The following is a 26,640-nucleotide window of genomic DNA, read 5'->3' on the forward strand; positions in this document are numbered from 1 at the left end:
ATTCTTTTCTATCAGATTGGAAAATATTTGGAATCACTAAGCACTTGACAGTGAAAGTGAATGTTGGTAGAGCAATTTTGAAAAACATTTGGGCAGTGATGTTTTTAAGAACTTTAAGCAGATAAAGTTCTTTAGTCTTAATACTTCTACTTTTAATTTATTAACGGCATATACTGATTTACATATAAGGAGCTTTTACCATATTTTTTTGGTATGTGTGGTACTGGAGTTTGAACCCAGCCCTTTTTTACTTTAGTAACTTTTTAGAAAGGGTCTTGAGTGTTTGCCTAGGCTAACCTCAGACCACGATCCTCCTACCTATGGCCTCCCATAAGCATGCACCACCATCAGCTTATTGATTGAGATGAGGTCTCAAGGACATTTTTCCTGGGGTCAGGGGAGCCTCAAACAGCAGTCCTCCTAATGAGGATCTCTACTAGCTGAGATTACAGGTGTGAGCCACTACAACCAACCTATCATAGTATTTTAATATGAAAAACTGAAGGAAAATAATATGCAGCTGAAATAAGTTGAGGAAATTATGTGCATCCATTCAAATGAATAATATATGAGGTCTTAAATATTATGTTGAGGGCCATGGGTGTGGCTCAAGCAGTAGAATGCCTGCCTAGCAAATGCAAGGCCCTTAGTTGAACCCAGTACTGCAAAAAAAAATTTTTAAAGATGAATACTCAGCAGATAAGCTCATAGTAGACTTAACAAAACATGAAGATTAAAAGTAACATATGCAGTATAATACCATTTTATAAAAGACATGGTCAAGATCATGCTGATTTCTTCCATATTTTTTCCTGTATTCCAAATTCTCTTTGGTCAACACATAGAACTTATAATAACAGAAAAAGCCCCAACTGATATCATTTAAATAAAAGTTAAATGAAAACACAGATTGCTAATAGAATTTCCTTCAACTCTATTCCCATTTCCCTCCTAATTCTCTTTCTGTGACTATCCTCTATTGTAAATACTACTCCTGAGTCAAAATTACCTGGTTTTGGTACCCTGATTATAACACATGAAATGCTACTATATAAGCTACGTTTATTGTACTTACCTAAGGTAGCTCTTTCCTGGGTTTATCTTAAGTTCTACCCATTCTTAAGAGTGATGTACCCTCTGCCATCATCTATGGCAGACTGACTGATCACAGCTCAGTACCCCACAGAGCCAGGAATTGCAACAGTTTTAATCAGCTTCACCTTCCACTTGTCTGCCTACTTCATTCCAGTAGGCAGAAGAGATGAGATTAATTTGCTTTTCGTAGACTCCAGCTCACCTTCTTTCCTCTCTGAAAATTGTCTTTAGTCATTTGGCTCCTTGGTAATTATTTTATTCCTATACCCAGTATTATTTGTCTAGCATTTTTAATATACTTATTTTATATCCTCAATCACTGTGAAGTTGAGAGACAATGTATTAAGTTTTTGTAAACTTAAGTGAAACTTGTACTTTGTATATATTCAATATAAATGTAATTAATTTTAAAATAGTAAATATTTTTAAATTTTTTTCCCTGAATAATATCATCTACACCTTATAACTTCAGATGCCATCATTTTAGTCCATTGACTCCCAAATCAATAACTCCAGCCTAGCTGCTCAGTTCCCCTCAGACTGTATACATTCAATACTTGTTTGATATCTCTACTTCAGTACCCATGAGTATTTCATACTCAGATCTTAAGTAAGTTAACATCTTTCATTCTGTACACTCTGCCTACAGCCTTTGACAAGTCTTTTATCCTTTTTCTCCGTAGATTTTTTTAAATTTGTTTTTCTTTGCTTTTTTAGTTTTGGAGGTTTTTTGACACATAGTTTTGCTGTGTAGCCCAGGCTGGCCTGAAACGCACTGTAATGCTCCTTTTTCTTATCTTTCTAGCGCTGGGATGATAAGCATGTGCTTCCACATTTTGTGTTCTTGAAATAGTCTTCTAACTCATCTACCTACCTTGTTACCTCTCCTCACACTATCTTTCATGTTGCCATGTATTTTAGATTATTTGCCACCATAATTAAATCTTTATAATGAGTTTGTATTATTTTCACCAAAGAGTCTAAACTTGTTCCTATAATTCAGTAGGCCATTCATAGTCTAGCCTCTGTTTCAGAGGTTCATTTTTTATACACTTCCCCAGCCCTCTAAACCTCTAAATTATACTTTTATAAAATAAAATGAATTGCTAAAAAATTGATCATGCATTTGTACAAGAGAACATGCTTACTCTGTTTCTGTGCTTACTACAGTCTGGTACCCACAGTGTATGTCCCCACCTTGATTCTTAGGTCACACATCGAGTAGCATTGTTACTCAGCTCTCCGGGTGTTCTCTGTGCTCTCGTTGTTTCCCTGCATTTGTACTGGTTTCCTCTAACTGAAATGTGTATATTCTTTACCCCCTCCCTCTTAGTTCCTGCTGGTTCATTCTTTTAAGTCTTCACTTTTAGGAACTTTTGTTTGAACTTTCCAGGGTTTGTCTTGTATATTACATAACAAGATTCACCCAACATAAACTAAAGTAAGACAAGATTTTTCTCAGAGGATTAGTATTTAGAGGAGGGAATTCAGGGTGGTTTTTTGGCAGCACTGGGGTTTGAACTATGGCCCTCATGCTTATTAGACAGGTGCTCTTACCAATGAGCCACTAGCCAGTCCAGGAATTCAGAATTTTTAAGTAATGAATTTTAAAAGAATGATGTGTGTGTGTGTGTGTGTGTGTGTGTGTGTGTGTGTGTTCAAATTTAAGTCTTTCTTAGTAAGGTTTTGTTTCCTAGTGAACACTTCTCAGCCTCTTTCCCTCTAGGTATAATGGTTATTATAATAAGAAGTAGCAGATTTCATATTACTTTCTAAGAATAAAAGTGTTGTGTTCATTGATTCCTTCTAGGATGGCTCCAGAAGTTGCAGCAGTGGAGAAAAATGGTGGCTACAACCAACTCTGTGATATCTGGGCAGTAGGAATAACAGCAATTGAACTTGGAGAACTTCAACCACCTATGTTTGATCTTCATCCAATGAGGTGTTCTCGTAATTCATAATTTTTTAGTTACTAATAAACTCTGTGGGATTATAACTCATTTTTAAGTAAATCAAAATAGTAAAACTATTATAAGGGACTTGGAGGTAATCTCATCTAAAACCTGCTCCTTAGAAGAAACAGAGTGAGTTATCTGTACTGTTTGAAGCTTTTCCATAAAACAAATTTCCTTTCACAGACTAGGATATACTGATTATTATTAAACAAGTGTTTTGAGTCTTTATATTAATTCTTCATCCATTGATCTTGCTACGTTTTGGTCCTCTTAAGAAATTATAAGGAAATAGTAGAACACAATGAGACTCTTGTTTTTATGTTCTCATTTTATTTTCTTTCTTTAGGGATAATGAAGAAGTATACCTGGAAGTATATACTGTCTTCCAGAAAAATCATTTGAGGGCTATTGAAAGGTTTTTAATATTTTGAAGGAAAAGATACATTGGGATAAAATTTACATTTTAAATGATATAAAATTAAAAAGAAAATCAGCAGAATGGAGAAAGAGTTTTCCTAATATATGAATGACCGCAGAATAATACATGCTAAGTAAGGAACTATTCAGAGACTGTAGGCAAATGATAGGTTGTTTATGAATAGGTGTAGAAGTAAAGATATCTACTGTTAGCTGGAATGCTAGTAGGTAGACCTTTAAGAAAATAATTTTGTCTTATTTGTTAAGGGTAACACAAATGTGTCAATAATTCATATACTTAGGAAATAATCTAGAATTAAAAACATAAGAATTATCCATTTGACAATAACAGAGGGAAAGAAATACCTAATACTGAGTTGTTAAATTATTTGGCAGGAAAGCTGTTACATATGCATAAACCAGAGAAACTTGAAAATTGATTAGTAATGAAAAAAAGCAGAATACAGTATTACTTAATACAATATTATAGTAGTCGGTAAGCATTTAGATAAATGCTAAAGGAAACAGAAATTTTTATTCATTATCTTGAGATGGTGAGAATATATATTTTTCTTTTCTTTCAATATTCCTTTGAATCATTTTATTTTTAAAAATAGAAAGTATCTTTGGTATATTAAAGATAAGGATTTTGTAACAAATACTGAAATAGAGCATTTTAGAAATTCTTAAGTCCTCCATTTTTCTACCCCGTAGTCCATAGAAAAATGGGTCAGTGGTGAATTCATAGACAGTGTCCTCTTGTAGATAGACTCATGAGTAATGAGAGAATATGAGAGAATTATGTCTAAATAAATGAAACAGTTCAGGAAATGGATACTATTTGCCTATACACCCAAAATACTTGTAGAGGCCAGTCTTTGGTTAACATACAGCCTAACATTAGAGTAACATTGCATCTCTATGTTATAAATATACTTAAGATATAATACTAGTTATATACAATCATATGATAATACAACTCTTTAATATTTTATAGCTTTGTTTTGTAAATATGGACTTGTTTGAAATTTTAAAATCTTTGTAGCTAGAAGAAATTTTCCATAGGCTATCCGAAATATAAAAAATATAATTTCCATATCCCAAAACAGTTTTTTTCAGTGCTTATACATATAGTAGTCTTACATAAATTCATTACAAAATATTCATCCTAGGAGAAGGGTGGAGGGGGTGAATTCAAGTATGATATATTTGATATATTGTAAGAACATTTATAAATGCCACAGTGTACTTACACCCAGCACAACAATTTAAAAAAAAAAGAATATTCATAAGATATAGTAAAAAATGTATTTTGAAATAGTCCTTTAACTGAAATTTTTGTTTCAGGGCTCTCTTCTTAATGTCAAAAAGTAATTTTCAACCTCCAAAACTAAAGGACAAAACAAAATGGTGAGTTAAAGAATATATACTTTTGTAGAATTTTACTGTTCAAAGGGGCATCGGTTCAGTTCCCTTAAAACCAAAGCCCAGAGGCATTAAGCAGTTTGCCCAGTTTCACATAACTAATTTATTTGCAGAGATAGAACACAGATCCAGGTTTGATTTTTAGTCAATATTCTTTTATAATCTGCTCCTTTTCTAAAACTCAACTATTTTCTTAACTTGGCATCTTGAGTAAAGAGATGTAATGAGGAAAGGATTTGAAATGAATAGCTGAAGGTTTTGGAAATTCATCTTTTGTTTTTGCTCTGTATTCCTCAATGACATTGACTTTTATGGAAGATGATATTTGAAAAGGTTTTCCAGATACTGTGGTAGTTAAAAATTAATCTCTGGGCTAAGGGCTTGGCTCAAGTTGTAGAGCTCCTTCCTAGCAAGTGCAGGGCTCTGAGTTTAAACTCCAGTACTGTAATAAATAAATAAATAAATAAATCTGTCTGTCTCTACTTTTCTTCTCTATCTTCTTTTCGTAATACTCAAAGGGGATACTACTTATTTTCATTCTAATCTCTTCTTTCTCGTATGTCTGTCATATAGTCCATAAGGATGTCATCAGTTTGATGGTGAAAATTGAGAAGTATTTTATGGTGATATCTTCTCCACACATTTTATAAAATAAACCAGGCAAATCTAAATTATATGGATCTCTTGAGAATCCATGAGCCTCACACTGTTTCTTCATACTTCCTGTTGCCCTAAGTTTCTGGCCATCTGGAAATGGAGGCATGGCAGACATAGCTGAATATTCATTCAGGAGCAAACGACAATTAGGTACCAATACTAAATTTGCAGTCATATTCCAGAGTAGTCATTACCATCAGAAAATCTTTTCTAGTCTGTGTTGCTGTCTGACTCCATATTGTGTCTGTTATAAACCAGTGATTTAATTTCTCTGCTGAAAACTGCTATGTGGTATTATCATTGCTAATCCGTGAAGTTATGTATGTTTATTAGGTTCTTCTCCAATATCTCCTCCCATGGAATCATGGTCACAGTAGAAATACCCCATTTTATCATTAGTAACAAAAACATGATTCTTTTTGATTTATATCTTCTCCTTTTTCCTACTTCATTAATGCAAGTAGCTGTAAAATCATTCTGATTGTTAAAATCACTCCCTCTTCTTTGCCCCTTTTCCTAAGAAATAGCCCTTTTAGGATTTGAGCTCTCTTAAATTACCCACACTACCTTCAGTGTCAACTCTCTTGGTATAGCAAAACACAAAAATACTATATAAATTTGACAATAAGAAAAGATGTTTTGGCCAGGCATGGTGGCATGCACTTGTAATCCCAGCTGCATAGGAAGTATAGTAGGAAGATTGTAGTTCAAGTCCAGATCCCAGCAAAATTCATGAGACCCGATCTGAAATATAACTAAAGCAAAAAGGGCTGGGGATGTGGCTTAATTGATAGAGGCCTGCCTAGCAAGTGCAGGGCCCTAAGTTCAAACCACAGTCCTGACAAGAAAAAAAAGAAAGGGAGGGAAAGGGAAAGGGGAAGAAAGGAAAGGACATCTTGTCTCCTAAATAGTACCTAGAAAAGAAGTTCATAAACCGTATGTTTGACATAGTATACCCATTCCTAATCTTTTCAGTGTAATTTTTAAGATTGTAGATTATTGTTCTGTTACCTAATTATGTTTTACTTAAGAGGTGAAACTAACACAGGCTTTTCCAAGCACTATACCATGCTTCCATTTAGGTTTTTGCTTACATAGAATAAGAAGCCTAAGGAAAAAAAAAATGTTTCAGACTTTCTAACTGACCCTAAATTAATTTTATTTAGTAACACCAAAAATATAATATTAGTGAAATGTTTCTGTACTTGTCTTTTTTTATTTGAAGGTCATCAACATTCCATAATTTTGTCAAAATAGCACTAACCAAAAACCCCAAAAAAAGACCAACTGCTGAAAGACTTCTGACTGTAAGTCGTTGGAATTGTAAAAGCAATTTCCTGTAACCATGCAGTACTTAAGATATATCACTGAAACAAAAGTTCAGATTTTTTTCTATAAAAATGTTAGTAATCTCTTATGGCAGGGTTCAGCAAACTTTCTGTAATGTCCAGAGAATAAATATTTCTGTCTTTGTAGACTATATAGTCTCTGTCACAGCTACTCAGTTCCACCACTGTAGCACAAAAGTAGTCATAGATAGCATACATACTATACATGGTTGTAGTTTTGGTACCCAATAAAAACTATTTACAAGAAGAGGCAGTACACCAGATTTTATCCCAGGGCTGTAGTTTGCTTACCCCTGCATGAGAGAAAACTCTTTAAAATGTTGCTTTATCTAAAATTGTTTTTTTACCTTATTATATAAATTTATAGTGTGCTTTATTTATATATGTATGCATAAAATATTTCTGTATGGGAAAAAGTTGCTGATTGTAACAAACTAAGAAAACTTCACAATTTAACTGAATTAAATGATTGCAAATGTAGAATATCCATGTTTTTTTCTTGTAATTATGGACCATACCACATATTCATTTGTATAACAGTGTAATGACAATAGTAACGTGCATTACTGATATAGCCAAAGTTATAATTTTATAACAATATAGATTGGATAACTTTATTCAGTTTAGGAAATTATTCATGTCCTACAATTACACAAGTTTGTTGGTTATATCATATATAATTACGGACTGACTAATATTTTTACTAATATAGTCTCAATTTATTTGTATTAGTAGACTCCCATCTTGTCTCTGCTAGTCACTGACAGAAAAAGTACAATTAACATTTTCTATAAGTCATAGGTGTAAGGGCATATTCATGAAATTTTATTTTGTTTCATTTTTACTTAGCATACTTTTGTTGGGCAGCCAGGTCTCTCTAGGGCCTTAGCAGTTGAGCTATTGGACAAAGTGAACAACCCAGACAACCATGCACATTACACTGAGGGAGATGACGATGACTTTGAGGTAAGGGAGTGTTTGCAGCCTAACATTTGAAAACAAATGCTTAATACAGCTTTAGAGTTTATTTTCTGATTTACTCTTTCAATTTAATTAAAATAGGTGTAACTAGATGTGTCCTGCATATAATTACCAGTTTGCTTTTTTTAAATTATGACATAGTGTATATAACCTGGTGATACTTTTCTTAATTCTAGTTTTATCTAGGATTACTTTTTAACATAATCTCTTTTATTTTTCTAGTTTGGTTTGCCTGAAGTTTTTAAGAGATGCCTGAGGCAAAAATCAGATCTGTACATCCTGTCCCATTCACCTAAAACACACACACACAAATCCAGAAGTTGTCTTCTAGAGCTATGTCTTCCTATAGACATATATAAAGGACATCTGGTTCCTAAGAAGTAAAGGTTTAGCCACAGCACATATGCATATTATTTTCACAAAGGGGATCCTTAGAAATCCAGTTGCTCATTTTTATAGTTTCTCCATTTATATATGTGTCAACAGAACACAAATAATTTTAAAGAACTAAGTTGAAATCACCATTGTAAAATTTATCCTCCCCAGTACTTCTTCAAAAGTATTATTTCTTCATAAGTACACATAGGGCCATTCCATAAGTATGCTTATCTTCTCTGAAAATATTGTAAGTGCTATTTTGAGTGCATTATATATAACAACAAAACTTGTAAATCAGGTACCTCTTTATGCCTTTATATCATTCAGTTGCATGTTTTTACCAATTTCTTTCTCCCCTATGTCTCTTCTGTTCCCTTTATAATTCCTTTTTATTTCTGTGTCTCTGTGAATCAGTCCCTTCATTTCTCTTTTTGCCTTTTTCTTTGTATCTCTATCTTCAGTTTGGGCAACAATACATAACTAAAGATTACATACCAATTGTTTATTAAAAGAAATTTTATATTTAATGGTCTTAAGTGTTATACTTTGTTTACGTATCATGCTAACTACTAACACTCATTTGGTACATACTGTGTGCCAGATACTTTCCATGCTAACTCATGTAATACTAAAAACTGTCCTTTGTAGTAGGTACAGTTATTAATGTACTTATTTTACAAATGAGGAAATAAGGGACAAAGAATAGAAGTTATTTTCCCAAAATCATTTGCCTAGAAGGTAACAGAAGCAGGGTTTAGATGAAAGCATTGAAATATGGGAGAGTATTTTAAATCCAGAACTATGGATCCACTTTAGCTTTTGAAGACCCTTGTTGTAATAGTGGGCCTTGAAGTAGAGGGGAAAAAAGTGCAAGTCACTTTCAGAGCCATCAGTGAATGAGAATAGGTTTTCAGAAATTTGGTAGATGGGTTGAGCCAGCAGCATAGCTTCATAGGAGCAGGAGCTTATGCAAGAAGGTGGAAATGATGGGCTTCTCATTTGGCTTACCGTATTTCTAATTTCCCTGTATCCAGTATTTCTGCCCTCGATACTTAGCACATTATCCTTAAAAGCTGACTCTGGCGATGCCACTCCCTTGCTGTAAAATCTCCAGAAAATTTCTTTTGCTAAGAAAATAAAGTTGATAGCCCTCATGTTCTGGCTCACCCCTAGTCTGTCTTTCTGTTATCTCTTCACCTAACCCTCTCTGCATCCAAATAATAACCTACTCCCTGAAAACACTCCCAGTTTCTTTTTCTTTCTTGTATCACTTTGTTCATAGTCTTTCTGTGGTTTCATGCTTCTCACACACTGCTTGCATATCCAATGCCTACTGTACTTCAAAGCCCCAGATAGACTACAGCTCTTTCATGCAGAACTTCAGTATAGGAGGAATGTCTCTCTCCTCTGGTCTTCAGTAGTAACCCATTCACCTTCCTAGTAAATGGCACTGATCATTTTCTAATTTTGTAAATATTTGTATGTCTTCTTCTTACACTATAAACTCTTTAAGAACAAGATTTGTGTCTTACCTTCTCTGAATCACTTTTGAATTTTACATAATATAAACGTGGAAAAAGTTAATAAACATTTAAAGTATCTTAGTGTTCATTGTATTTATTTTATTTTTCCTGTGATTTAGTTCTTAGTAGATAATCATATTTTTCCATAAGTGATCACTTAATTTAAAAGAGAAAGTTTGGCCTTTTAACTTTATCACTGAAATTTTTAAGTGTGTATATTATGCTTATATTCACAGCCCCATGCAATCATTCGTCATACCATTAGATCTACAAACAGGAATGCCAGAGCTGAACGGACAGCTTCAGAAATAAATTGTATGTGTTTGGTATACATTTTCCACTGGTGGTTTTGGAGGGTTGAGCTGGGTATTCTTATATTTTTTATGGAATTATATAATCTCAGACTAATTGAGGCTATATACTTTAACCAATCAGAATACCTCTAAACTATGAGTTGCTTTTCTAGTTTTATTGGAGTTCCCTTGATTTATAATTTTTAAATAATTTTATTTTCTAATTATAAAAATAATCATATCTACTCCAGGAAATTGTACTAAGAAAAAAATAGAAACTTGGGTATCATTACATAACCCAGAGCAGAGCCATACATGGTTAATATTTTGTTGAATTTCCTTCCTGTTTTTCCATGAATATTTTTACATGGCTAAATTTATACTGTAAAATTCTACTTAATATAGAGGTATTTCCATATATTAGCATAGCCTTTATAACAACTATGTTAATGGTTGCATAATATTTCATTTAGTTGACATAGATAGTTCCCTGTTGTTGAATATTTGGATTGGTTTCAAGTTTTTTTACTCAGATTGGCATGAAGATCAATCTTTTCTAAGACATTACAAGGGAAGATTGATTTTTTATTAGTGTGTATTGTACAAAGGGGTTTCATTGTGATATTTCCTTACCCACATTCATGTATTTGATTGAATTCACCCCTCCTATTGCTTTTTCTCATCCCTCTCCCACCCTTCTTAAACCAGTTTTAACAGGTTTCATTATTCATTATTCTGTTTTCATGCATATATATATATAAAGTATTTCAGTGATAGTCATCCCCCTATTTTTTATTTACTAAGTTAATCATTGATAGATAAAACTTTTCTATCATTGTTGGTTTAGCTGCATTAATTTTAAAGCAACATATTGGCAAGGTATTAGGTATGGGTTTATTACTTAAATGTACACTTACTTCAAGAGATTTAAGGTAGTTCACAGTAAAAGGTACATGACTAATAAAATACAAATAGAATTGTAAATCCTAATGGGGGGAAGATGATTCATTAAATATTTGAGCCAATTAGAATTTTTGTAGATGAGCTCTTTAGATAACAGCCATAGAAACCGAGGTCACTGGATTATTAGAATGTTCTTCCCATATCAGTTGTTTTAATTATGAGTTGTCATAGTTAAACCAGCTCAAGATTCAGTGTCTTTGTGCCTCAGTTACTATCTTCTTATGTACAGTGTGTCATAAATAAACCCTGTGGGCCCCAGATAGCAGGTAGAAGAGTGGCCAAGTTGATGTTCTTTTATAGAACTGAGTTCTTTATTTTATGCAGCTGTATAGTGTTCCATTAATAAAATCTAATTTATCTTCTGTTTCATAGCCTCAGAGTTTTGTGTTATAGTTAGCCATGCTTTCTTGATTACAAAAGAATTTCTTGATTACCAAGGTTACAAAAGAATTTTCCTATGGTTTCTTCTCATATTTTTATAGTTTTGTGTTTTAAATATTCAAATCTTGGTAGAAATTATAAAAGTGTAGATTCAGCTTTATTCTCTCTAAATGACTACCCATTTTTCTCAATGCTATTTATTAAAAACTTTAACCTTTCTACTTAAGGATTCTATATATGTGAACTTGGTAAATTTCCATATACCGTTAGAAGTTTTTCTGGAGGTTCTGTTTTATTGCATTAATATGTCTATTCAGGTGCCAGTAACATACTTTTGATTATTATATCTGGTAAAACCTATTAGGACTATTCCTCTTTCTGCTCCCTTCGCATCTTCATCACACACACACACGCACGCACGTGCTTGCCTTTGTGCTATACTTTTTCATTATGATAGTTGGCTATTTTCCTCACATATATTTAAGAATCAGCTTGTCTAGTTAAAAAATTTAATAGTATTCTTGATATCTCATTAAGTGTGTATATTAACTTTGAGAAACTGCCCTCTTTATGACACTCAGTCTTAAAAGGCCTAAAATAAGGTCTGGGCGTGGTGGTGCAGACCTGTAATCCCAGGTACTTAGAGAAAAGTTCACGATTTAGTTTTTTCATGGTATAAGCTCTGTGTGCTTCTAGTACCAGATAGAAAGTAGAGTTAAGGTCATTTTATCGATGATTTGTCTGTCTGTAAATTTTCCTAGATGTCCTTATGTCTCTATCAGGAGTGTTTTACAGCTTTGTTCTTGCTTGTTTAATAGATTTTTGTTTGTTTTTTATTTATTTATTTATTTATTTAGTGGTACTGGTACTGGAGATCAAATCCCAGGCCTCACGCATGCTGTGCAAGCTCTCACCACTTGAGCCATGCCCCCAACCCAGTTTAACAGATTTTAGACACACCTAGTTCATTCTACTCTGGTTTGTTTTTCTCATTTCGGTTTTTTTTAATTGAGGTGGTAACTTACAGTAAAATGGTCAAATCTCAAGTATTACTGTGCAGTAAAATTTTAAATATATATTCACGCACATAGCTACCCCGTGGCTCGGTGTGGAGCGTCATCTGAATCTCAGAGGCTCTTACGCACCTGTACAATTAGGACTCTTCTATCCTGTACTCCCCTGCCCTCCCTCTGCCCAGGCTAACCGCTGTTCTCATCTGTGTCACCATAGCTCACTTTTTACCTGAGCTTGACTTTCAGACAAAATGAGATCACACAACCAGATGCCGTGGCACAGGCCTAGTATCTGCACTTTCAGGGGCTGAGGCAGGAGGATGGCAAGTGAAGAGGCCAGCCTGAGCAGCATAGTGAGACCCTATCTCAAAAAAAAGAGGAGATGGAGAGGATTATACAATATGTACCCTTTTGTGTCTGGTTTCTTCTGTTCAGCATATGTTTGTGAGAGTCATTCATGTCATGTGTAGCAGAAGTTGCTTATTTTTACTACAGCGTAATATTCTACTGTATGATTATACCATAATTTTATCCATTCTTCTGTGGATGGGCATTTGATCTATTTCCAGTTTTAGGCTATTATGACTGCTGAAAGCATCTTTGTTATATATTTTTAGAGGACATAAGTAATTGTTAGGAAGCTGGCATATATTAGCTTTCTGTCACTGACAAAATAACTGAGATAAACAAGTTAAAGTAGGAAAGATTTGGTTTTGGCTTGTTGTTTCAGAGGTTTCAGTCCATAGACACTTGACTCCATTGTTTCTGGGCCTGGGATGAGGCAGAACAGCATGGCAGGGAGGATATGGTAGTAGAAAGCTGCTTACTTCATGGGGCAAGGAAGCAGAAAGAGAGGAAGGAGTCTGGAGCAAGGTACATTCCTCCAGGTCATAGTTCCAAGGACCTTCTCCCTTCAACTGGGTCTCACCCCTTAAATTTCTGTCACTTCCCAATAGTCCTTCAAACTATGAATTCATCATTGGATTAATCTACCCATGAGGTCAGAGCCTTCATGATCCAGTCACTTCCCAAAAACCAAACAACTGGCAACCAAGGCTTTACCACATGGCTTTTGATGGGCATTTCAAATCCAAACCATAATATTGCCAGTCAATCCTAAGACCACCAAGGACAAATACATAGTCCAGCAAAGTCAGGTTTATTGATTCATTGGAGTGACTGCATATACTAGAGGAACCATATAGCATTTCATCAAACAAAGGAAAAAACAAGGTATAGGATTTTAGAAAGAGTAGTGTTCAAGTAAAATTTTAAGTGATGACTTAAACAACATAGGAATGTTTATGAAAGGGCAGACGTAAGTCTGTGCTGTCAGAGTTGACTCAGAACTGGACTGGAGCATGGCTCAAATGATAGAGCACCTGCCGAGCAAGCAGGAGACCCTGAGTTCAAACCTCAGTACTGCCAAAGGAAAAAAAAAAAAAAGTAGACCCAAGAAGTGTGATTCCTTAGAACCTTGAAGTATTGGATTCAGAAATGCCTTCGTTTGAATCTTAGCATCTGGGTTGGAAATTAAGTCAGCTGCTTTCTTTTTCTTTTTAAGTCTTCCTCACATAACAAATCTGAGCTGGCCTGTAACTTTTTTTTTAATTGGCACAAATTAATTGTACAAAGGAGTTTCATTATGATGCCATATGTGCATATAATGTTCTTCAATCATTTGAATCTGCTTTTCTGTGTCAGTGACTGAGAGTGATAAAGCCAGTGGAGATTTTGAGTGAGATGTTTTACAAATCTTCTGAGTAACAGTTCTAGGGAAGGAAGTGCTACCATGTCTAGAGAGATAATTATAGATTTACCAGGTAGGAAGCACAAATTCAGGCTATTTTTTAAATTTTGCTCTTGTCATTATTGAAGATGAGGCTTTTTAAAAAGCTTCATCCATCCTAAAATAGAATATAATTGCTAAATAAAAGCTTTTATTGACTGAAAAACTATGTTTTGAAAATTGTCTGAAGTATAACATACCTATACATTCCTCTAGATCAGTATGATTTTGTTTTGATTTGGTTTTTAGTGTTACTGTCTTGAACTCAGGGCCTTGTGCTTGCTAGGCAGGCCCTCTACCACTTGAACCACACCCTAGTATGTTTTTATGCTGCAGAATACGACCTAAACCATGGCATCATTCAGATTATTTTTTGTGAAGAAGTTTTTTTTTTTCCTAGTGTTAAGAGTTGAACTCAAGGCCTCACACATACTAGACAAACACAAATGCACTTTCATTTCTTTACCCTTGAGGGGTAAAACATCACATGGATTCTGTGTCCAAAGGCCTTAGCAGGAAGGTTGATCATAGTCTGGCATGAACCATGCCACTGTTTCCATGGACATGAGTTACCTTCCCCCCAGTTACTCTTGTTTTGTTTTGTTTGCTGCCAGGAGTCACTGTGTTATTTTTGGCTTCGTACACATAAACACATCTCTTGCCCAAGTAGAATTTGGATTTTTCTTGGGTATAAACATCTTCAGTTTTAAGGAAAGCTGTGTGCTCCCTTTGGTTCTGGAGATCCTGCTTATAACCAGTAAAAATGACCCTGCACTACAGCTTTCCAGACATTTTTGTCTTTTAGAAGTCCCATTCCCAGTAGGCCCCCACAAACACAAGATAGTGCCAAGAACCAGGTTTGAAAAATAGGGATGGATGGATGGATGGATGGATGGATGGATGGATAGATAGATGATAGACAGACAGACAGAGAGATAGATAAGGTAATGCAATTGAAACTGTGATTTTTGTTTAATTTTTTAGCAATTTTACTATGATATGTCTAGATGCATTTTTCTTTCTTTGTGTTCTTTCTGGGGTTCATTAAGCTTTGGATCTGTGGATTGATACTTTTTATCAAGTTTGAAAAATACTTGTCTACTATAATTTCTTCAAAATTTCTGCTCCAGTCTCTCTTCTTTGCTTCTGGGACTCTAGTTGCCTATTGTTGTTGTTTATTTTTTGGTAATACTGGGGGTTTGAACTCTCTGCATGTGCTTGCTAGGCGGGTGTTCTACCACTTGAGCCACACTTCCAGACTCTAGTTGCATGTAAACTCAGTTACTTTACAGATCACTGAAGCTCTGTTCTACCTCCTTGTCCTTCATATGTAGACATAGACTTTTTTATTTTCCGTACTCCAGTTTCATTTCTGTTGCCCTGATTTTAGTTCAGGGTCACTGATGTTTTTACTCTACAATGTTCAGTCTGTTATTAAGCCTCTCCTATGAGTTTTATTTCAGATATGGTATTTTTCACATCTAAACTTTTTTCATATGTGTGTGTGTGTATGTGTGTGTATATATATATATACACATATACATATACATAGACACATACAATTTCTGTTTCTTTACTGAAATTATCTGTTACTCCCTTATTGCATCCATCTTTTCTCTTAAATCCTTGAACATATTTATAATAACTTGTTTAAAGTTCTTATCTTCTGATTTCAAGTATATCATTTCTGGATCTGTTTCTGTTTTTTTCAACTTTGTAGCTCCTATTTTCTACCTTCACATGTCTAGCTTTTTTATTGAATCTTGAACGACATAATACAGTTTGTACATCTGAATTCTGTCCTCGTTTGTTAAGGAATAAATTACCTAGTAGATGAGCTTGATTCTTTCAAGGCTTGTGTCCTGTTTTTCTATAGCATTCGGCAAGGTCTTCCCTTCTGGTCTTGTGGGATCTCCAGATACTCACAGTGCTCTTGTAGCTGTTTTCTGACATACTTTGCATATCTTGCTTTCTTCTTAATACTCAGCCAGAGATTTAAGGAGAACCCTTTGCATATTTCTGTATCTCTTTTTTTTTTCCTACAACTTTCTTATTTTTGGTACTCTGCCTTTCAAATTTCCACTGCTTAAGCAGCCCCAAGATCCAATCTTTGTTTCTTCCTTCCTTCACTTTTCTGAGGTCTAGTTTGAGAAGTGTCCCTAGGCAAAAAGCCAGGATTAATGTGGGTCTTCTGCAACATACATACCTCCTCTCAAGAGTCACAGCTGTGGTGTCTGTTGTCCATTGCTCCAACACAGCTGTCTTAGACAGTTTGTATATACACATGCACACAGTGGCTTACAGCATAAAGCCAGGTCTAATTCCTTTTACTTCATTATGGCTAGAACAGGATCATCTTTTGGAGATTAATGAGGATGTATAATAAAAAGAATGCCTCCTCACCTTTGTCAAAAGCCAAAGACACATCCAAAGGTACTAGCAGGATTTTCATTATAATCCCTTTTCTTATGTGTTAAAACAACTTAAATGTTTATCCTGTTTAAATTAAATCTCATTTTGTTTTCAATAACTGACACTGGTATATTGAGATGTAGTTGGTATTTTACTGTATCTTTAAGTTTACTAAATATAAAATTCCGATTATTAAAAAGTGATTTTTCCATATTTATGCCTTTTACTTGTATCTCCTTACCTGCTTGGAGTATTCTAGACATGACCAAAACACCTTAACTCATCTTTGTGTCACAAGACAAAGTGGCTCCTTATGAATTAAAATAGTAGTTCTTGAATTAAAATGTTTTTAAGTTACAATTCTTTTTTAAAGTAGATACTATATTTTATGAAATGTTTTCCAGTTTTTTATTGAAAATTTTATGATTTACTATTTTTGCTTAATGTAACTATATCAGTATTTTGCATTGCTTTTTACACATTTTGTTTTTACAGATAAGAACAAATAGATCTTATTTGAAAGTGCCTTTTAAGTACAATTTGCTTGCTAAGATTCTACTTAAGAATCTTGCATCTCTGTGGCACAGGTGAAAGTATTGAAAAGAACAATTCTGGTCTATTAGTTACATTTGATTATAGAGTTTGAAAATTATTTACTTTATGAGTAGGTAATATACTATCCTTTTCTCTGTTTTAGGATATTTCATATCAAAGAAGTTACTCTTGAATATTTGGAACAATCCTGAAATCAATCTGACTAGCCAAATACACAATAGAATATATTAGGTTGTTGAACACCATCATAACTTTTAATTTGACAAAAATCATTTGTTCTTTTTAGACAACTTAGAAATAATTTTTGTAGGTTCTTCTCTCCTCTTAGCTGTAGCCTATAAATTAGTTTCAAAACAGAATTTGTCTTGAGACACAACCCTGAAGGTTTTATTTTGTCATCTACTTCCAATGATTATTTTTTAAATTCATTTACACGGACAGTACTTTTTGATTTTCTTATTTCAATCAAGAAAATCACATGTTAGGAATATCCCAGATTATTAACTTTCTTTTGGTAAGCAAAAAGAAAGGGGTCTTCTTGGAGTTAAAAAACATAGTAATAATGCATCCATACACACACACACACACACACACACACACACACATACATTTTGAAGGGTTGGAGAGGTACTGGGGTTTGATCTCAGGGCTTCATGATTGCAAAGAAGGTGCTCTACCACTTGAGCCACACCTGTAGTCTGTTTTGCTGTAGTTATTTTGGAGATGGGGTCTCTCATACTATTTACCAAGACTGGCTTCAGACTGCAGTCCTCCAGATCTCAGCCTCCCAAGTAGCTAGAATTACAGGCATGAGCCACCAGTGCCCTATACAAAATAAAATATTTCTATCTTTTGTCTACTCTTTTTTTTCTTTCCCTTCCTTCCGCCAATATACAAATTTCTCTTTACATATCTGAGATTAAACATTTAAGACACTGAGTTTATAAATATTTGTTATATTTTGCAGTTGACAAATTACAATTTGAACCTCCTCTGAGAAAAGAAACAGAAGCACGAGATGAAATGGTAAGAACTGCAACTTTCAAAATATTTTCACATTAAAATTTGAGATAACTTATAATGAAGTATACTTTAAGAAACAAATAATATACTTGTTATATTACTTAATTTTGACAGTATTTCACCTACTAAAGTTTGAAAAAGTTGATAATTATGTGTATTTTGACTGTGATACATAATACACAGTTTCAGTCATTCATACTGACTCTTCTAAGTCTTTAAAGGACTTACAGCTTTAAACTCTCAGGATCTTTTTTCTTAACAATTAGGTTTGTGGCAAATATATTTTGCATTGCCTTACTATTTTTACTATTTTAAAATACTATTAAAGTATGACTACATTAGTTCAGTGGTAAAGTTGTAGAGGGTTGTTGTTCAGTAGTAGAGTGCTTCCCTAAAATTCACAAGGCCCTGGGTTCTTTCCCCAGCACTGCCAAGACAAAAAGAAAAATGTATAGTTTTTAAATTTGTTAACTATTGCTATAGCTCTTTTTTTAAGTTAGTGCTCTTATTTTGAGATAATTATTTAGTTAATCAAGAAAGACTAAATCAAGATATAACTGTTTTCTGTTAATGGATTTCTTCATTCTTAACATTAAGAAGTAGTGGTCTTCTTGCTGTATATGTTTCTGTATAATGAATCCTCAATTGCCATGCTAATTGGAAAAAGTAGTACCAATAAATAAATGATAATCTAATAATATGTTATTTAGTTCTCCATGATAATGGAGTAGTGGTGCAAATAATTCGTAGATTTGTTTTGTTTTGTTTTTGTTTTTGAATATACAACCATATTAGTAAAGAGAGCTATTAACATTTAAAACTATATTTAGTGTATTTGTGTAACTTCTTAAGTTCTTGTTAACTGATAATGAGTCATTGACTTAAATATGTCAAATGATAAAACAAATCTAACTGGAGATTTAAAACTCAAATTGGGTGCAAAGATAATTAACAGTCATGAAGCTAGTGTTTTTCTTAAATCAAATAAGATATTTAACATTTGTACTTAATAAATAAAATGGTTAATATTAACATGGTTAGTATCTGTGAAAATCACATTTGAAACTATATTATTAATCTTCACAGGGAATATCATCAGACCCAAACTTTATATTTCAGTGGAATCCTTTTGTTGATGGTGCAAATACTGGAAAGTAAGTTATTTTCCAATTAATAAATTTATTTTACTTGATTATGTAGAACAGTATTTGTTGGAGGAGGCTGTTTCTCTTGATAAGCCTTGATTTTCACTCTTAAAAAGTTCTTATCAGTGTAAAGCTTCTGGCTTTTTTTTAATTGCCACCAGTCATCTTGTATTCATCATTAAGGTTTTTGGATTTTGTTTTAATCAGAATATCCTATGTCTAATAGTACAGTTAAAGATGAGTCACCTGATATTATGGGGGAAAATACTGTAGTAGAAATGAGAAAGCCCCAGTCCCTTCTCTCCAGTGTTACTTTACTTTCTAGACCTTTCTTTCTTCAACAGTTAAGTGAGGGGCTAGCCTCAGGAGTTGTTACTTCCATGGTTGCGCATTGCACTTACTAGAGAAACCTGGGTCCCCACATTAGGTCTCTAGATGGGGAGCCTGTGGGCCAAATCTGACCCACTGCCTTTTTTGTACAGTCCATGCAATGACATTTACATTTTTTAATGGCTGAAAAAAGAACATGAAAATTAAATGAAATTCAACTTTCAGTGTCCATGAATAAAGGTTTATTGGAACACAACTGTGTTTATTAGTTTATGTATTGTCTATAACTGTTTTCACATTACATCAGAGTTGTGACAACTGCATGATGTGCAATACCTACAATATTTGCTGTCTGGCCCTTTACGAAAAAAATTTGTCAATGCTTGCTGTAGAATTGCTCCCTTGAGAATCCAAAAATCCCAGAAACTTCTATTGGTTTCAGTGACTCTGGTTAAGTGTGTATGAACAGTGGCCTAGATCATTGCTTCTCGAACTTTGATATGCCCATTATCAAGAGTTCTTGGTTGTAGAGCTCCTGTTAAAGCACAGATTCTGAGTCAGCAGGTCTAAAGGGTTTATCCACAGAAGTTCTCAAGGGATGGTATTCGCTCATCTGAAGACCTTACTTTGAGTACAAAGGATTTGACGATACAGCCACTTAAATCTGTGGGTTCCAGAGTTCTGAATTTTCTTGTTGGTTGCTTTTTTTATTTTGTTTTTTGGGTTTTTTTTTTTTTACAGGAACATAAATATACTTTCATCAATTTACTTTTCATTACTGTAAGTCCTTAAGGTTGCTTGGAATCCAGCATGAACTATGCCACTGTTTCCACAGACATGAATTTCCTCTCCCCAGGGTACTCTCATTTTGCTCAGTTTGCTGCCAAGAGTCTCTGTGTTGTTTGGTTTTGTACACATAAGCACATCTCTTGCCCAAGTAGAATTTGGCTGTATCCCAGGCATAAACATGTTCAATTTTAAGGAGAGTTGTGAGCTTGCACAACAGCTTTCTACATACACTTGTCTCTCTCTTTTTTTTTTTTGGGTGGTACTAGGGTTTGAACTCAGAACCTCATGATAGCTAGGCAAGTGCTGTACTACTTTTTTTGCTTTACTTACTTTTTCAGGTAGGGTCTCCTGCTTTTTTTCCCAAGCTCAATCTTGGAATGCCATCCTCCTATCTATTGCCTCCAAATAACTGGAATTACAAATATGTACCATCACTCCCAGCTTATTTGTTGAGATGGGGTCCTGCAAACTTTTTGCCCAGACTGATCTTGAACCACAATCCTTACAATGTCTTTCTCCCAAGTAGATAGAATGACAGGCATAAACCATCATGTACAGCCTGACATATTTCTCTTTTAGAAATCCTGTTCTCGGGTGGCTTCTATAGACTCCAAGATGGAAGAATGTTTTCCTTTTTTTGTTTTGGTGCTGGGAATTAAACCCAAGGCCTTGTGCTTGCTAACCATGTACTCTATCACTGAGCTACTCCCCAGCCTGAATTTATTTTTATTAGTAAATTTAATTTGGTTTGCATTATAAATGTAGCAAAGAGTAACTATAAAGACTTTATATCCACTTTATAAAATCTCTACTTTATTGGTTTATACTAATGCAGCCTGATAATTTGAGGTCTGAGGTCTTCCTAAAAGTTCATAGTCTGCATCATGGTTTGTCTGTTATATCCTTTGCACATAAACAGACTTTAGTGCATTTTTAATAGCATCTTTGTTTTATGGTCACCATCTCAATTGCATTTTTCTTTTTGTATTAGATCAACCTCAAAACGTGCAATACCACCTCCCCTACCTCCTAAGGTGAGCTGCTTAAGGATTTTTTAGCAATAAATCCTTGTTTAAATAATTAAATAATTTTATTTTTAAGTTACTTATTTCAAAATAATTGCTTGAAATTTTCTTAAATTTATTTTAGATGAATGCAGTTTTCTTTAGGAGGGAAATATGAAAATGCAAAACATAATGAAAAAGATTTCATAAGAAATAGTGTATTTTAATAGATATTAGAGAAAGAAAAAATAGGATATTACTCATTTGAGAAAATATTTGACTACATGGAGGGAAGATACAGAGTTCATCGTTCATTTACATCTTTATTATCACAATGTGACATTTCAGCAATGTCACTTTTTTTATTTATTTATTTTTTTGGTGGTATTATTGTTTGAACTCAGGGCCTTGAAGTTGCTAGGCAGGCATTCGACCACTTGAGCTACACCCTCAACCCTAGAGTCATTCTTCATTAAGTCATTGCCCGTGTTTGTTTCTAGTTATTATATATTTTGTGGACTACTGAGATAATTTTATTGGTTATAAAATTTTTTTATCAATTTAGGGTTATGACTGATTAAAAACTCACATGTTAAGTTCATAGCTGTGTTGGGACAGTAACTCAGCTCTTGCCTATTTTGCTTACTTAGTACAGTAAATTAAACTATATAGCAGAAAGAAAAAAGGCCCTAAAGACTTTGATGCCTAATGATAACTGTTAGTGATTTTTATCCCAATGCCTTAAAGTACTTTCTTATCTTCTGTTAGCCAAGGATAAATAGTTACCCTGAAGACAACCTCCTAGATGACGAAAAATCATCAACTATAAAACGTTGCCCTGACTCAGAGAACAGAGGTCCCCAAGTTCTCAGAAGACAGAGTAGCCCAAGTTGTGGTCCTGTAGCAGAGACGACCTCTATGGGTATGGCTAGCAGCATCAGCAGCCTTGGAGTCCATACAACTAGATACTGTGATCTGGGTAAATCAATCAAATTGAAAAGAAAGCCATTTTGTTCCTGTGTTAAAGAATTTTTTTCTTTAGTCAGTCCTATATTGGCTTAAAACTTTGTAAATATTCTTTAATTGCTGGTAGATGGGCTACAAATAGATTCAGTACACTTCAACCCTAATTTGATCCTTTAGTAGGTACTATAGGATCTAGAAGGTTAATGTGTTCCTGCCCTCCAGAATTCTAGAGGCTGTGACAGAAGTTATACCTATATACACACATAATATTAGAAAGCACAGCTGGGCTGGGAAGGGTAATTCACTCTCAGTGATTGGGAGGCTAAGGCAGGAGGACTGTAAGTTCAAGGCCACTGTGGGCTATACAGCAAGTTAGAGACCAGCCTGAGCTACATGGTGCAATCCTCTCAAAAAAAAAAAAACAAAACAAAAACAAAGGGCTGGCAGAGTGGCTCAAGTGGTAGAGTGTCTGCCTAGCAAGTGTGAGGCCCTGAATTCAAGCCCTAGCACTGCCCAGAAAAAAAAGTTTGAAAAAAGAAAAGATGGCTGGTATGAGTGTCTCCTAAAACAGTAACTATTTAGTAGGAGACCTGAGCTTTCTGAAAGAGTAAGGATGGAGAACAGGAGGGTGACAGTAAACCACTTGATGAGCCTCCTGGCAGAGCAGCCACTGCTGCAGAGAAGACAGAATGAGTAAGTGGGCAGCAGAAAATCTGAATTATGTTTGAAGTACAGTAGTATAGTGTAAGAGAGGTAGTTAAAGGATAGGTAAGACTGAAAATGTAGATTGAAGTTCAGTAATGAAAGGCCTGGAATATCAGTGTTAAGAGGTTAAATTTAATTTTTCTGTACAGTATGGGGAGATAGCACTGCAAAGAACGCAGTGCAGCCTCTATAGAATCTAGAGAAAGACACCGAAGATAGATTAACCCATCTGACCATAGAAAACACCCTCCTATAAATAGTCACCCAAGAGGAAGAGAAGTAATGGGGGCAAAGGAAAGTTCTTTTTCAAAGGATGTGCTTTCTTATGTGATCATTCAGCTTTTAACCATGATTCTCTTTAGGAAATGGTGATGGTATTTCCAAACTACTTAGTGAAAATATAGAAGGAGCAGCACAAGCACCACAGTTGCCACGAAAAAAGGACAAGCGAGACTTCCCTGTAGGTACAACAGACAGTCAGCAGTTAGTTGCACCCACTGCTGTGTTTATCGTAGGAGGGGAGTAGTCTGTTTAATTGAATAATTCATGTAACTGGAGCTGCATGACATGTGCCTATTGTCCCAGCTACTTTAGAGGCTGAGGCAAGAGGATCGCTTCAGTATAAGAAATGGGGGTGGAGGCAGCCTGGGCAAAAAAAAAACACAAAAATTGAATTCAAATAACTGAATTTCTAAATGCCTTTTTCCTTTAAGGTTAAGTGATCTTACAGTATTAAAAATTATTTTTTTTTCATAGAAACCAGCCATCAATGGCCTTCCACCCACCCCAAAAGTGCTGGTAAGGAATATTTTTATGTGACCTATTTTAAGTGAAAAAAGTGTATTTGCTATTAAGTATGTAGAGCCACTAAAAAGAAGGATGTTATAAAATATAAAGGTATTAGATGCATTTGGATGTACTATAGATGAAATCATGTACTTTGATTTGAGGTAACTGCTTAGAATTTAGAGAGAGCAAGCCAGATACGGTAGCACATGCCTGAAATCCCAGCTCTGTAGGCTAAGACAGGAAGATGGTGAGACCCTGTCTCAAAAAAAAAAAAGAATTTAGACAGCATTTCACTTTTTATAAATACCAGCAGTTCTCAAACTAGTTTATAAAGGCCAATTTAATTTTTATGTGATGGTGTCAATAATACTGGGACCTCTTCCTTATGTGGATTAAACATCTTTCTAACTAACTCTGAAACCATTTTCACATTGGCCTCTATACAATGAAAAGGAAAAAGAAAAGGAATGTTACTGCTTATTCTCTAGCCCTCAGGGAGCCTATCTGTGAGGTGGTTCATCCAGTCATGTAAATGGGATGCTTTATAAAGTACTCTTTTATTCAGCAAAAGTCTAAGATGTACTATAAATACTATTTTGTCTGTTATGACTCCTAGAGTTACACTGCAGTTATAACTACTTCAGTGTTACTAAATAAAATCACCCATTATTTCACACTAATAATGTTAGTCCTAATTGTGCGTAGTGTTAAAGAGTTTCTGTTCGCGAAATATATATATACATTAAAAAAAATTTTTCAGAAACCAATAACAATAATGTTCTAAAGAAAAGTAATAACTTAAATTTTCTGGAATTTATCATTGAATATGTAGATGTTTGGTAAACTATGTTTTTGCCCGAAAATAGTAGAGTGTAAAAGGAAAGAATATGAGTCTTAGTAGAAAGGGTGAAACTAAGTTAAAATAGTATTTTGTTTTGAGGTGAAACCACAAATATATGCAAATAAGAGTAAGTTTGGCATTTCATGGTTCTCTAAGAATATTTTAAATTGTCTAATCAAGTAACTCAGTATTTCTTTCTTTAAAAATAAGATGGGAGCATGTTTTTCAAAAGTTTTTGATGGCTGCCCATTGAAAATTAATTGTGCAACATCCTGGATACATCCTGATACAAAAGGTAAAATTTCTGAATTTCTATACATCTCCTATAAAATATTTATTATGGGAAAGGATCTTTATGATCAATGAACTGAGGTTGTTGACACAGATACCAGATGGCATGGGGACTGCTAACAATTTCAAAGGTAAAGGGCCATTGTGTTTGGCATTAAAATTTGAGTATGATGCTGGGCATTGGCGGCTCAGGCCTGTAACCCTATACTCAGGAGGCCGAGATTGGGGATTACAGTTCAAAGCCAGCTTGGGAAAATTGTTCACAAGACCCTGTCTTGAAAAACCCTTCACAAAAAGGGCTGGTAGAGTGGATCAAGGTGATGGCCCTGAGTTCAAGCCCGACTACCACAAAAAAAATAAATAAATAAAATTTGAAGGAGACTAAAGAGGCATCACAACTGATTACATCCTGGATTAGGAGTATTCTTTCTATAAAAGAACATTACTGGGACAATTTATAATCTCAATCCTTAAGGTCTACAGATTAAACTTTTTAAAAGATGAATACAGACTGAAATATTTAGGCGTGCAGGGGCTTCATGCTTATAACTTACCCTAAATAGTTCAGAAACAAAATGTAGGTAGGGGAAGAGAAAAAGAGGACCAAGCAGAAGTAGTAAATGTTTGGCACAAGTGGAATCTGTGTTAAAGGTATCCAGTAATCCTTCATACTGTTATAACTTTTCCATAAATCTGAAACAGGATACCAAAATAATTATCTTTTTAATTTAGACTGTATTTTTTATTTTTTCAGTGCTGGGGATCAGACCCAGGGCCTCAAGAATACTAGGCAAGCACTTTCCCACTGAGCTATATCCCCAGCCCTAGACTAGATTTTTAAATTGAGGATGCATAATATAAAAAGACAAAAATTTAAATTTCTGCTCTATCATTAACATGTGACTTGTCAAACAAACTTGATACCTCTAATTCTCAGTGTGATTATTTATAATATGGTACTCTTAATGTTGCAAGAAAGCAAAGCCTACCTGTCTGTCTGGCTCTGAGCAGAGATGGGCAACAGATTCAAGAAATGTTTGTCTCTGCTTCAGCACAGTAATAAATACAGGCCATCAAATGACCTGCTTCCAGTGCCACTATTAGAAAATACAACTGAAAAAAATATTTTTCACAGTAAGGAAATATTTGGGGCAAGGGAGTTGGAACTTTTTATTTGGTATAATTTCAGACTTAAAGTTACAAAAATAGTGCAAGAAACTCAGAATCATCATGTATTTCTATTTTGCCCCATTTGTTTTACCATTTTGTATCTGTATATGCATTTCTTCCTGAATATTTGAGAAAAAGTTGGAGACCTTATGCTTCCCTACTTTGAGTTCTCTACCACTGATTTATATCCCCCAGTGTATATTTCCTAGTATCAGGAATCATAACTTCAGGGGTGTATAGTATTGCCTAGCATGTGAGAGGCCCCAGGTTCAGTACCTAGCACCACAGGTTAAAAAGAACCATCACATATCATAGTATAATTATAAAGATCTGAGCCAGGTGTGGTAGTACATACCTATAATCCCTTCCTGAGAGATAGAGGCAGGAAAATTGAGAGTTCA

At 34.4% G+C, this 26,640-nt stretch overlaps 1 protein-coding gene and 1 pseudogene across 4 annotated transcripts in view; one reads left to right on the forward strand and one right to left on the reverse strand.

The window, feature by feature from the left end:
- The window catches only part of Map4k5 (mitogen-activated protein kinase kinase kinase kinase 5), a 117,986-nt gene that overhangs the window by 52,348 nt on the left and 38,998 nt on the right, over positions 1-26,640 (forward strand). For 3 of the 4 annotated variants that reach the window (XM_074068011.1, XM_074068010.1, XM_074068008.1), the window contains exons 10-21: positions 2,906-3,037; positions 4,815-4,877; positions 6,775-6,856; positions 7,748-7,864; positions 10,017-10,095; positions 18,154-18,212; positions 19,296-19,363; positions 21,465-21,507; positions 22,246-22,456; positions 23,511-23,608; positions 23,905-23,946; positions 24,989-25,073. In XM_074068011.1, coding sequence (XP_073924112.1) covers positions 2,906-3,037; positions 4,815-4,877; positions 6,775-6,856; positions 7,748-7,864; positions 10,017-10,095; positions 18,154-18,212; positions 19,296-19,363; positions 21,465-21,507; positions 22,246-22,456; positions 23,511-23,608; positions 23,905-23,946; positions 24,989-25,073 — 1,079 coding nt within the window. The remainder of the gene's footprint in view (positions 1-2,905; positions 3,038-4,814; positions 4,878-6,774; positions 6,857-7,747; positions 7,865-10,016; positions 10,096-18,153; positions 18,213-19,295; positions 19,364-21,464; positions 21,508-22,245; positions 22,457-23,510; positions 23,609-23,904; positions 23,947-24,988; positions 25,074-26,640) is intronic. The other variant, XM_074068009.1, reaches the window with a different exon arrangement.
- LOC109687211 (large ribosomal subunit protein eL33-like) lies at positions 14,674-15,011 on the reverse strand (annotated as a pseudogene).

Source organism: Castor canadensis, chromosome 3 (genome assembly GCF_047511655.1).
Source record: "Castor canadensis chromosome 3, mCasCan1.hap1v2, whole genome shotgun sequence".
Taxonomy (NCBI): domain Eukaryota; kingdom Metazoa; phylum Chordata; class Mammalia; order Rodentia; family Castoridae; genus Castor; species Castor canadensis.